The sequence below is a fragment of the Venturia canescens genome, chromosome 1, assembly GCF_019457755.1.
Source record: "Venturia canescens isolate UGA chromosome 1, ASM1945775v1, whole genome shotgun sequence".
Lineage (NCBI taxonomy): Eukaryota > Metazoa > Arthropoda > Insecta > Hymenoptera > Ichneumonidae > Venturia > Venturia canescens.
In genome coordinates, this window is record NC_057421.1 from 12,589,604 (window position 1) to 12,602,488 (window position 12,885).

The following is a 12,885-nucleotide window of genomic DNA, read 5'->3' on the forward strand; positions in this document are numbered from 1 at the left end:
AGAAAATGAAACTAAGAGATCAACTAGAGTTTCCCCATTCCGTTTTGGAAAATCATTTGTAAACATGGCAAGGAAAAATGTTTTTTTTTTCCCCCATTTTTTGAGGAACAGAATACAGAAATGTGTCGTATAAAAACATGCAGGAAAGCTCGAATTTCTGGGTTTCGAATTCGAGACAAGATTCGCTCTCTCGTTTTTCTCACCTTCTTTTTGGACACCGCACATAATATTTTCGATAGGTACAAATCCATGTGCGTAAGAAATACATGCTTCGAAACGTATGTTCAACGCTGGAACTTGTGTCATAAAAACTCATGAATGTTCGAGGTGTTACGAAATGTCAGTCGTACGCGAAAAAGCTCCTCAATCCTTGCCACCTGTGGCAAAACAGGAGCTTGAGAATTGAGAAGCAAAAGCAGGATTGGGCAGTCACGAAACCAGGATTCATCGTCACGGAATATTGGCTGTCGCCTTTTTCGATTGATGGCAAAAGATAGGCAAAGATATGCAACTCGTAGACCTGATTCTCTCAAAATATTGCAGGGAAATAATGATTTTCATGTATGCTGCTGTTCGTATCGTTATTTTAAAGAAGTACAAATTAGCATGTAAAAAAAGTTTTAAAAAAATTGCAATGCAGATTTCGATTAGACTGTTAAGAGCTTTTAATCACTCCGCATTTTCCACGGTAACCAGAGTGTAATTCTTCAGTTTTTTCCCATGCTTTTCAACTCTTCGAATAACCTAAAACGTATTATTTTTCAACGCCCGATTATGCTAATTTTGAGGATGAATATCTTCGTGGATCAATGATTTCAGAAGTCCCTTGAACTTTTCCCAGACAGTTTTCACACCGTGTTGGTCTCGACCTGGGGGGGTGAAAAAAGAAAAATTATGAGAAAAAGTGCTTGGGTTGGTAAAGTTACGCGGGAGATACTCGGTGGTGTGTAATCTTTCGCTTAAAGGGGAGTTTCCGAGCTCGTCCTTCTGCTCATCCCTTTGCCTCGCTCCATAGAACCATCCAATTAACGTCATACAAACGCGAATCGATCGCTGATTTTTGAGACATTTTTCACGCGTACCTGAAGCGTTCTCGACGTCATAAAAAAATCAACTTTTCCGAGTTTTTATGAGTGTTCCATTTTCTTGGATTCCTCAAAAATGTACCATTATTCGAAGAGCAGTGAACGATAGACGAACATTTTTCATAGCACGAGTACTTTTTCGTAAAACACGTTCGACAGGTGCTTTTGGTTCACTGGAGTGAGTAAATTATCATAAAAATAGTTTAAAACTATAATTTACAAGAATAGCTTATCTTTATCCATAATTAACTTCAGTACGTTCAGCCTTCGATGCACCGTTTACAGTCTGTTGGGTTTACTGTCGGTTACGTAAAACTGTCTTTGGTCAAATGCGTCTAAACACTCGAAGTGAGCCTGACACGAAGCTTCATCATGGTTACGTGACCAACGCGCATCAACTCTCGAGCCAAAATCCAACGACCTTGTACATTGGGGAAGCGAGGAACAAAGGGAGAGAAAGAGAAAGAGAGCGAAAGGTAGAAGGATGTAGATGGAGAGTTCAGGTGGTCAAATGCGGAAGGAAACGGCGCACGAACGAGCTAGGGTGTAATTAATGAAGGGAGACGAATGCCTGTCCCACTGTATGCGCTTGTCCCTATCGTTCTCTCGCTCCTGTCTCTCTCCGTTCGTCCATGTCGTCGACGAAAGCTAATTAAACGTTTACCCTTTTGTGTCTGCTCAACAGCAACCGCAATCTTCCCTTTAACATGGTGTTGCCTTTCTCCAGGATTATACAAACGGTTTAAGCAGTATGCGATTACTTTTTCGTTGATTTCAACCCTCACAGAGATAAACGTATGTGCAAATATGTTTATTTCGTTAAAAAAAAAAAAAAAATAATCTTTTGAAGCTCGAGAGTTAGGGGAAGTAATTAAAATCTCTTACGAACGAAGTTTGAACGGTGGAGGAAAACTGAATCTCGACAGTGGCGTGGTATACGTTAAATGCCAAGGAGCATTGTAGAAAAATCGTGGAATCCAAACCAGCAAATCGTTTCATCGATCTTCCTAAATCATATTTTAAAAATTTCTTTTTTCTTTATTTCATGTAGATTCGATGCGTCTTTGACGACCTTGCGACAGATTCAACGGGCATATTTTTATTTGATAAACTTTGCTCGTTCCAGCCAAATCTTCGACCCCACAAAGTCGACTCCCAAGTTATCGATGGACACATTATACCCGGTCACGTTTTATTCACGGCTCCAACTCCAAGGGACAAGGCATACAACACGCTCGCCTTTTCGGACAATCTCAAAGTCACTGTGAGCTTCGTGGCTCAGCAGGATAAAAGTAAGAATTCGTCATTAATTTGATGATCATTTTCGTGAATTACATTCCTGCGAACCGTTTCACTTTGTTGTGTATCGAAAGAAAAAGGCATTTTCAAATGATAAAGTTTTCATTAAATTTTCTTTTTACTTCCAGTTTACGTGAAATCTAACACTCTCGCTGGTCCACCAAATTATCCGACTGGGGCTGTAATGGCTGAGATCCTCAAGGCCAACATTCCTGTTCAAAATGGCGTTGTTCATCTTATTCAAAGACCTCTCATGGTCGTCGACACGACAGTCCAACAGTTTCTTGAGGTCAGTGAATAATCTATTTCGTTATTTTTAAATCAAACTCCCTTTAAGATAAGTTTCAGCTACTTTCGGGGCTCAAAGTGGAGTGAGAGTATTCAGGAAAACTAATCCTGAGAATGAATTTACAGGCGCATTACGATTTTTTTATGGGCCTCAACTTTTTTTGCCTGCCAGCAGTACCATGGCGTCTTATAATCGTATCGTTTCTTTCGACGATTTTTTAAGGTCAATCAGGATTGGGCCATTACTATCTGTTGCAAAGTTTCGATCTGGTACTCAAACGTTAAGTGGACTAAAAAGTGCAGGGAAAAAAATTATTTTGGCTCTTTATAAAGAGCGTAGAAAATGTATTTCAGGTTTAGGAAAAATTTGTCAATAAATTAAGTGTTTAGAGTGAAAATTACTGCCATTATAGCATTGAGGTAATTCTTTGTTATGGAATTGTTGCTCCGACGCTGTCACTGCATTCAACTTTTTGTGGTCACACATTGAACTATAAACGAGAAAAATAATATTGACCCGACTGTTTCGTTCGACAAGAAAGGAAAAATGATGGAAATGGGAACGAACTACCTGTAAATTTAAACTTAAGAAAAAACTTTTCTCTCCTTCAAATTCTTTGATGTCACGAACATCAGACATAAAACGAGAAAAAAACCTCTTGAGACAATCGAGTTGCACGTGTTAATGGCACCCCATTATCTCTCAAGTATAATTGCATTCTAATGCTGACTTTTACGATAATATAGCAAACACTCGAAACCCTATCTTCGGGGCAGCCAAAGTTCCTTCGACGTTGATTTTACACTCGAGTGGTCGAAAACTTCGGAAATATAAATCTCTCAACAGAAGCAAAGAGAAAGAGAGATAAAGCGAGAACTATTGCTTGAAATCCTTTCACGAAACATTTCACACTCATTGAAACACTCGTCGAAAGTTCCATTAAATTCGGGATGCTTTAATTCTTGACTCGAAAGAATTGAGAAAAAATGACAAGAAACTCCTTTTGCCATAGATCTGAATTCCATTCAGTTTTAAAACTAATTACATATTCCAATGTGATTTTTTGATATGCCTAAGAGGAAGACTTTCGAAAAACAAAATGCACCGACAAAAATATTTAATCATATTTTGTCGACCAATGCCCAAACCAGCTAGCAACGCAACTACTCGACAGAAATCGCATCACACGCAGACTAAAAAAATACAAATCGCTAGACTTTCGACAACGTTTCAACCACTAGAAAACAAAATACCCAAAAAATAAAAATTTGACTCACACATGGACCAATAGCAGCTCGCATCGGTGCATGCAACCTACTCCTTTCCTACTTGATCTCTTCTTCAATCACGCCAACGAAATTATTTATTGTTATGTTACATAACAGCGTATAATGACAAATTAAAGATTAAAAAAAAATATATATTTTGCTCTGACAATTTATTGTTCGAGTATTTTCGGCTGAAAGAATACCAACAGTTTTTTCGTCAAGTACAGGCACTTTGTCCGCAGGTCGTCATGTCCTCGAACAGATTGATTTGATTGATATTGAATCGTTCGATAAATCCCATCAATCACCGAACGAAGTGAAGTAATTTATCGAATGGATTGCTGAAAATGTTTATCCAATAGATACGCGATTCGATTAAAAAGCTAATGCTGTTTCGATGGAACAATCCCTCTAAAAGCTCATTTGTTTATTGTTTAATCTTTTCCATATCGAATGAAAATACCGCAGCGACACTTCACCAAATCGACAGCGGCTGCATAAAAAAATTGCAAACGTGACTAATTCTTTCGTTCCTCGTTGAACATCGGAAAATAAAATTTCGCGAATCCTTTTACCGTACAATGCCATTATGGTCGATCAGTTTTATCGACAGATTTTCATTCAGCCCAATTATGCATCTGAGTGGATATAACCGTACAAATTACACCGCGCGTGTGAAATGAAATTTGTCTCTCTGTTCGTTGAGCTTCCATTCCTTTCTCCTTTCCACGAACGAAGCTTGGAAATTCATAATGACAAACGAATATATTGTTCACGAGAGTTTCGGATCCTCGAAACACCCTGATTACATCTCTGCGTCACGTCAAAACAACGTCATACCCTTTGACACCGTCGCGCTCCATTACGTACGTCACGTCGAGGCTGGAAACAGCCAACGCGACAATCCCCCTTCTACCATCTATCCCTGGCTCACCTCCCGACGGATTTTCCATAGCGAATACTAATGCACCACCGTAACGCGTGCCATGACGTGAATTTATAATTCCTATCTTCGTGTCCAAAGCGTAATTCAAGTATTCCACTTTCTCTCATTATTCATCCCTCCAGCCGTTCGGTCATTATCGATAAAAAATAATAATAATCCTGGAGCTGTGAGTACACGGAATGTCGTCTGCTGCTCAGACCCTCCAACCCCTTCGTAGTCGTATGACGAAACGTTTTTTTTTCTTTTTCATTTCAAAACCGCATTAAGGGAAAACCGGCTCGATCTTTTTAACATTTTCAAAGCTATGCGTGGCACGAATCCAATCATTTTCGGAGCTGTAAATATTCGCTATTCAGCGCTCCGGAAAAAGCTTTTGAGTTCAGTCTTTCGTCGAAGATTGAGTTAAAAGTCGCTCGATTACACGTTCAATGCTATTGTTCGAAATTTTATTATACCGTCGAATGAGCATTCTGAATCGGTAATAATATTGTGCGAATATTTCCTAGTTATTGCTCATTAAAGTTAGCGTTGAAAATATCAGTCAGTCGGAAAATCACGAGAGCTCGGCAAGCTCCTTCGGTTCTCGTTCGTTCGTCTGTGTTACACCATGTCCGCATCAGTACAACCAGCAAGCGCGTTATTAGTGGATACAAACACAATCCTTGGAAGCACCGCATAATTATGTGCATGTTGGTTATAATCTCGTTGGAAGTTGATGGCCCCGGGGGCGATTAAAGAAAAATATTGCAACTTGCTCTCGAACGAATGCGGAACCGAGAGAACCGAGGAAGATTTACCCATTTTTGGCGAAAGATCCCGTACCCGAAACTCATAATTATATTCAAATTAAACGGGGAGACGGAAGCTTCAACGTGTTCTTCACCCGTGCCTGGATTAGGCAATTATCTCGAAAAAGCACTTTTTGTAAACTAAATGCATACGCGAATATACGTGGAAAGAGGTTTATGCACCGATATTAAATTCTCTTACGGCACGAAAGACTTTGAAATCCATTTTTGTGGTCAAAAGCTTCAAAGTTATGAAAACAGAGAAAAAAGTTTGAACGGCACGTAAAAAGAGATTCATGCGTCTATTTCTATATTTTTTTACGATTCGTATATTACGTATTTGTACGATTATGTTTAATTATTGATTCGCATTGATTAATTATTTTTTCCAAGTAACGCTGCTTTTGAAAATATCAATTATTGTTATAATACCTTCCTATTTTATGGATGAAGTCACAACTTTGATTATTTTCGTATAGGATTAAAAAAAGCTTGTCTCATTATATTTTCACATAAACTTTTATACCCTTCTTCCGTTGAGCAGCGTCGCCAATTCTCATTATCCGTCATCCGTTACGCGTTGTCATCGTGCTTTTTTTTCCAACTCCTCGCATCGGTGTACTGTAAAGAAGACTTTGCAAAGCTCCATTCGGACGTCCGCCTACGGTTTGCCTCTTTATTTTATTTTTTCTCTTTTCCTCCCTCTCTTTCTCTTTCTCGTTCTGTTGCTTCCTGTATATTTTCTCTTTGGTGTCCTCGGGGTTTCTCTTACGGCAGCATAAATACGACGAGGTAGTACAGAGAGGTCCGATCGCGTTCGTAAATCGGATTTTGCGGGTATTCCCGTATCGCCGTACTGTGTCGCAGGCAACGAACGAAAAAACTCGGCTTCTAAACGCGTCCTCGCTTTTCCCTTTCCACTTCTTGAACCTGGCCCGCTCTCCTTCACTTCAGCTCTCGCCGCTTTCTCTCGTTCGTTTCGAGAAAAGTTGCCCGCCGATTTATTCCCAAATCCCTGGAGCTTCGAAGACCGCAGGACACCGGCAAAGCTAACGCTATATCGTAACTACTGGAACGCGGCTGACCATTACCGCCGGTAACTACTCCGAGTTCCTTATTTTTTCACATTCTCTGCTCGCTTTCTTTTCATTTTTTAGTTTCAGTCCTCCGCGATCTCATAAATACTTGATTCCATTATTGAAGCTTTTCTCTGCGAGATTTAATAGCACCATTACAGTCATTCGGTGCGTGAACATATTTGACAAAAACCATCCTCGATGTCTGACTATTATCGACCACTTTCACTGCCACGAGTATTCTCGATTCTTCAGAATTTCCAACGCATTTTTCCTTCTGTCAAGCAAGTCCAAGTGCCTGGATCATCATTAAATTTTTCCACGTATTCGGAAATTGACCGTTCCTTTTACGACTCAGGGGAATTTGTATTCTCTCTCTTTATTGCGAGCACAAATTAATGCAGCGACAACGAAGGTCAGGGCTTTTAGTTGGGGAAACCTCAACAATCGTATCGTACAATTATTAAGGAATCACGATCAGAGATGCAGACAGCAGTATCTCATGGCTTGACTCGAACTCGATCGTCAATCACTCACACCCCCGATCTCTCGGAAGTCAGTAGACAATCAAGATATGCGCGTCAGTATGAGATATCGATCATCGGTGACCGGTGGTCAATCTAGTAGAATGATGAACATTTTTCGAAGCGATCGACTGAGAAATTGAGCTCTCTAATTTAAGCATGTTACGTAAAAGATGTTTTTGTAGAGTATTCAAAATTTTATCTAATATTTCGATTCTCGTTGGCTCTACTATTTTAACCATCATTACACGGTTTGATTCTCGATTATTTCAATCAAGCATAAAACTATTTTTGGCTAAAATTGTCTTAAATTCACGAATAGAATTCACAAAACGTCAATAAAATTACTCGTACAGCTGTGAATCGTTTTGTTGGGAGGAAAAATAGCAGACAGTGGATCACAGATCTGTCACTGTACTTATCCCGATTACCTTATCAAATCCCTTGACATATGAACACGAATCTCCAGGAATAAAATAATTTTACTTGAAGTTGTGCATCCAATAATAGAGATACGAAAAATAGAATTAACATACTACTGAAAAAAGATGACATGTTTAACTCGATCATTATATACCGAACTTATAGAAACCTGATGGATTGAAAATAGACACACTCGCTATTTCGAACTGATATCAAAGTTAACTGTGCAATGAATTTACTCTATCCTTCTCAATTATTCTTTCACTACTCTTTTGGGACGATTCTAGGCCCTCGGTGGCCTCTCGTTTCGCGAGTCCAGTTTTGCAGGAAACCATTAAAAACCGCTTATTTTACGTGCTGATGTTTTTATACACATTTATTTTTTATGTTCAGGGAATTAATGAAACAGAATATAATCTCAACATTTAATTAGCAGTCACGTTAAGCTGTTTATTAAGGCACTAAACGAGAGAGCGTTTAGTATTTTTAATAACTCGCGATTTTTATCATTTTTAACCCCGACGAGGTCCGAATAAGTCTTCAAAAATATGTTTCTCCATATTTGTTGATAAGTTTGTTCATGCTTGCCATGTGAAATGGCGACTGCACAGCGATCCGTTACCTCGCTGCGTCGATATGCAGCGAAATTCCTCGCCTCGGCTGACAAATATTGATCCTGCTGATAGCCGTGAAATATAGATTCGCTGAATGTCCACAATGTTATCTCAAATAACATCATTTAGCTAAGAAACAGTGATATTAGATCGAAACTTTGCAACGACACAAGGCTGCCCTGCATGACCACAGAAAAGGTTTCCCCCCCGGATTTCCATATTGTAAACCGAAGAAAATTTACCTCGACCCTCTCGAGACTAATTTTTATTTTATATTCATGAAAGAAAACTGTGCTATTTAAAAATAATCACATTTTCATGAAAAACTGATTTTCTTTCTTCGATACAATGAAACGTTCATTTACATACCACGTTCATCTTCACACATATCGATACTGTTAGAGTTTGTGACTCATATAATACAAAGAGACACGATGAGAAGACACGTTTGTTCGTAATTGATATAAGAATATGATTTATAATGTGTATCAGTGATGTTTTTACAGCAATAATATTGCGCAGGCACGTGTCGCCTAATGTTAGCACCTGAGCCTCACTTTGCTATAAATGAAAACGTCGTTTGGATCAAAGAGTTAAGCATACGAAAGTGCAAACGGTTCGAGGTAGATGAATGACGACACACCCCTGAATCTCTCTTCCTATAGCTCTACATAAATGTTATGCGTACACACGATATAAATATTTCTCTGCTCGCATGATATCTGCAGGCCTTGTCTCACAACTTATTTTCATCATGAAACAATGAAATATCCGCACGCGGAGCTACCGTCGAACAATTTTTTCGAATGTCGAACATGAGGCGTTTGACTCTCATTATTCAAATTGGCTCGATAAATAAATACCGCTGAAAAATTCGAATTCTCTTCATTTATTTCCTACAAATCCGGGATGAAGAAAAAGAAAACGAAGTTTTTATGAAGAGTTCTTGAGATCGGGTCTCGAAGAGAATTCACCGTGTTTTTTTTTTTTTTTTTTTCGAAAGTACGAAGCGAAAGCTCCGCTCATTACTACGGCACCTCATTAAAACCGCGTCTCTTGATTCCGTATTACTTTACTTGATATTACTCCCAAATTCCACGAGTAAAAAATACCTTTGGAATGCTTCACAGAAATTAGAATTCTGATGAAAATAATTGGAAATAAATGAAGCGAATCGACGTTTCAGCGAATTGCAAAATAATCAAACATTTCTATGAATCTTCACATCATTTCAGGCGAATTGATATTGAATACCAGTAATAACTCTTTGATCTACCCGCGTTTTGATCGTTAAACGTTGCCAATCACGTCCGTGTTATGTGTATTCGTAATCGAGCACAAGTCGACCCGATTCAATCGACTCCTTTCTGACGAGAATGAATTCATACTGATCAAGGATAAACACCATGAAATAAACGTACTTTGCCCCAATACTTTATGGACCAAAGAACGAATTTATTCTTTTCACGAGGTCTCGATTGATCGGGTAGCCCGTACTAATCAATTTATTCCAGGTTTTCTCATCAACTATAATCAGTATATAGCGAATGAGACGTTTACCAACCGACAGATATCGATGAAAGCGTAAGAGATTTAATAAAAATGAGTAATTGGAGAGACGAAAAGGAAAAAAGAAATGGATTTTATTTGATGTTTTAGGGCAGCACGAAACGTGTTACCGTCACTGCACCGCCTCTTGTGCCTCACACTGCGTCTATATACATTATATATCTCTATAACTTTGGATCAATATCAATATATATGAGAGTAATACAAGTTATTATTAGCAAATGTTTTTTATTAATAATTCATATTACTATCGTATATATTTATGCCTCTGTTCGCAAAAGCCCCTTCTCTCTAAATCTATACACGATTACACTTCAACATTCACATGTCTACATTTTTATGGTCCTCTACGAACCACGAATACCACGATTTTTATTCCACGATGTATTTTTTGTACACGTCACAAGGGGAATAAAAAGTTCAACTCTTTTTCTCTATTGCAGAATATTTTATCGTTTTGACATGACGAGAAGAACTTTGGCGATTGTACATATTTAAATTGGTCAAAAAATGACGAGCATTGGGAACATTTCATTTTATCGCTAGCTCGCATTAGGGTTGAATAAAAATACAAAGTCATGGAAAACTCTGTGCAACATTATAAGCTAATGTTCGTACGTCACTTGTTACATTTTCATTTCTTTTTCATCGCAATTCGAGCGTAATTTGCGCCCCGTAAATAAGCATTCCTGTATATAATCTGTACTTTAAAATTTGCTCACAACGTAAGGAAAGTATTGAAAATATTGTGTAAAAGTAATTGTACGATTTTGGAATTTGTAAAAGGGAGTAAACGGAAAATTCATTGCATCGTTCTTTCCTCTTTCGCTATAATTATTTAATTATAGTGTACATATTTACTCATTCCAAGTGCATCGATTTGAGAGAGTCATGCTACGGGCGTACGACGAAATAAATATTTGGGATTTTTCATCGCCGATGATTGGATAACAGGTCTCCGTCCAGCAAAATGTTCTTTGGGTTGGGACAGTCCAGGTTCTCAGCTTCCCGGTCACATACGTGTGAAACAAAAGTTATTACATCGAAACTACAAATTCACTGGTGCGATAACGACATCTGAGACAACGTAAAAACCAGTTTATTCATGTGACGCTTTTCGTGTTCGTATTTTCCTTCACTTCCACCGGAACGACATTTTTCCCTGTGCATCTATAAATCATGAACGAACCGAGGCAAAAAGTTAAGGGGTGAAGAGTGCAACTCGTACTTACGAGGCCTGCACAAGTGGCATAAATAAAAATAAACGTAAGTGAGTGTAAAATATTTATTTGCCTCCAGAGATGTTGGACGACTCATTTTTATTCCTCACGAGGGTCTCGTTTCCTCGCTCTTGTTGCGTCGTCGTTTCGAGAGCATCTCCAACGATTTTTAAGTCCATGTCTCATGATCTTAACACTCCCAAGTACAGCAAAGAAAAAAACTTCTAAACGTCTCTAGCAAGAGCAGCAAAAGAGTGCACTTTATCTACCCCAAGGCTTTCCTGCTCTTTAAATTCTCCCGGGGATTTTCATGTTATTAACAAGCAATAAAAAAGCAAACAAAACTTTCGTTGTTTCCTGAAAAAATAATAAAATAAAAAATTCTGATTTTGCCAATCTACGCCATATTTGCAAGCTCGTACTCAGATTTCAACAGCTCCCGGCGCATTGATAAAAGTAAAAATATAATTGAAATCATTAATAAAAAAAACAGGGGAATAAAATTTCCATGAACCGTAAAAAAAAATTCATCCAACAAAATAGTGAAATTGAAAAATTCACAGAATGCGGATTCGGACGAGAAACTCACGCTGCGGCCAGCTGAGCAAATAAACAGACTAATAATTCTGTCCGGGTTATCAGCAGCTGGATCATAGTTCATGATCAGCCTTGAGGCGTCAATACACACATATATCAAAGGCAATGAATATCGGATCATTTTGAAGTTATGCGACGTACCGGAACGTAGTAATGAAAGCTCCGATGGCGTACAAACTCGTCCGATGATGAAGTCTCGTCTCACGGACGACGTTCGTTTATACCGAATTAGCGTACACAGCCAATGAAACTGTAGATTGAGTCCCTGGGGCTACTCGGTCTTCAATGAATTTGTACACGGACGATAATAAACGTTCCTGCAACTTGTGATCTTTACGCAATGAAAAGCGCTCTTACAACCTTTGTCAAAGCGATCGCAAATATTTCCAAGTTCCATTCAGAGTGTGGTGAACGAACCCATCGCGGAGGTATTGAACTCCTGCGTCTTTCTTTCCTTTTCTGCAGCGAAATATATTCTGTCGAGAGTTTTTTCAAGACTGGAAATAATCGAATCTCCAGGCAACAATCGAATTCCAAAATTACCGTGGAAGGTTCAAGTCTGATAGAAAAACAGAGGAAACAGCTTTCCCGTTCATTCCGGTGTGGTAGTTTTTCTAAAACGGTGATATACTCGCAAGTTTTTCTAAATGTTTTCTACGCCCGATTTCCCAGTGGCCGAAACCCTACTTCGTATCGTCGAATCTCGACAAAAATCGCATATTCCGACTGCGTTGACTCGGAAAAATGATAGATTACGAAAATCTTTTCGAAGATCAAACAGAATTCGAGGTGTATTCGTGAAAAACTGACAAAATCAAACGTATCGAATGGAAAATTTGAGACGCGGTATAAAAGTGAACGCGCCGGAATAGTTCGAGCCGGTTCACGAGGAACGAGGAAATACCATCACAAGTTTGAGATTTCTTTGCGAAGGTAAGCTGAATTCTTGGGATATTTCTTAAAAGGGTCGCGCCTGCAAAAAAGCTCCTACACTCCAGCCTCTTCTTCCCCTCGTCCTCGCTTCTTCATTCTTCGAGCATCCGGTTGTTGCTCATTTCTCGCGAAAATCGTTTATACCCACTTGCGCTTCGCCCAAAAATTTTCCGGTAAAATGCCGCATTTTCGTACAGTCACACGGTAAATTCTAAGAGCGTCTGCTGCTATTTACGGGTCGTTAGTGATTCAAA

General features: G+C 38.8%; 1 protein-coding gene across 8 annotated transcripts in view; it reads left to right on the forward strand.

Moving 5' to 3' along the window:
• Positions 1-12,885, forward strand: part of Fas1 (fasciclin 1) — a 253,351-nt gene that overhangs the window by 203,340 nt on the left and 37,126 nt on the right. For all 8 annotated transcript variants that reach the window (XM_043432981.1, XM_043432987.1, XM_043432982.1 and 5 more), the window contains exons 6-7: positions 2,212-2,377; positions 2,513-2,673. In XM_043432981.1, coding sequence (XP_043288916.1) covers positions 2,212-2,377; positions 2,513-2,673 — 327 coding nt within the window. The remainder of the gene's footprint in view (positions 1-2,211; positions 2,378-2,512; positions 2,674-12,885) is intronic.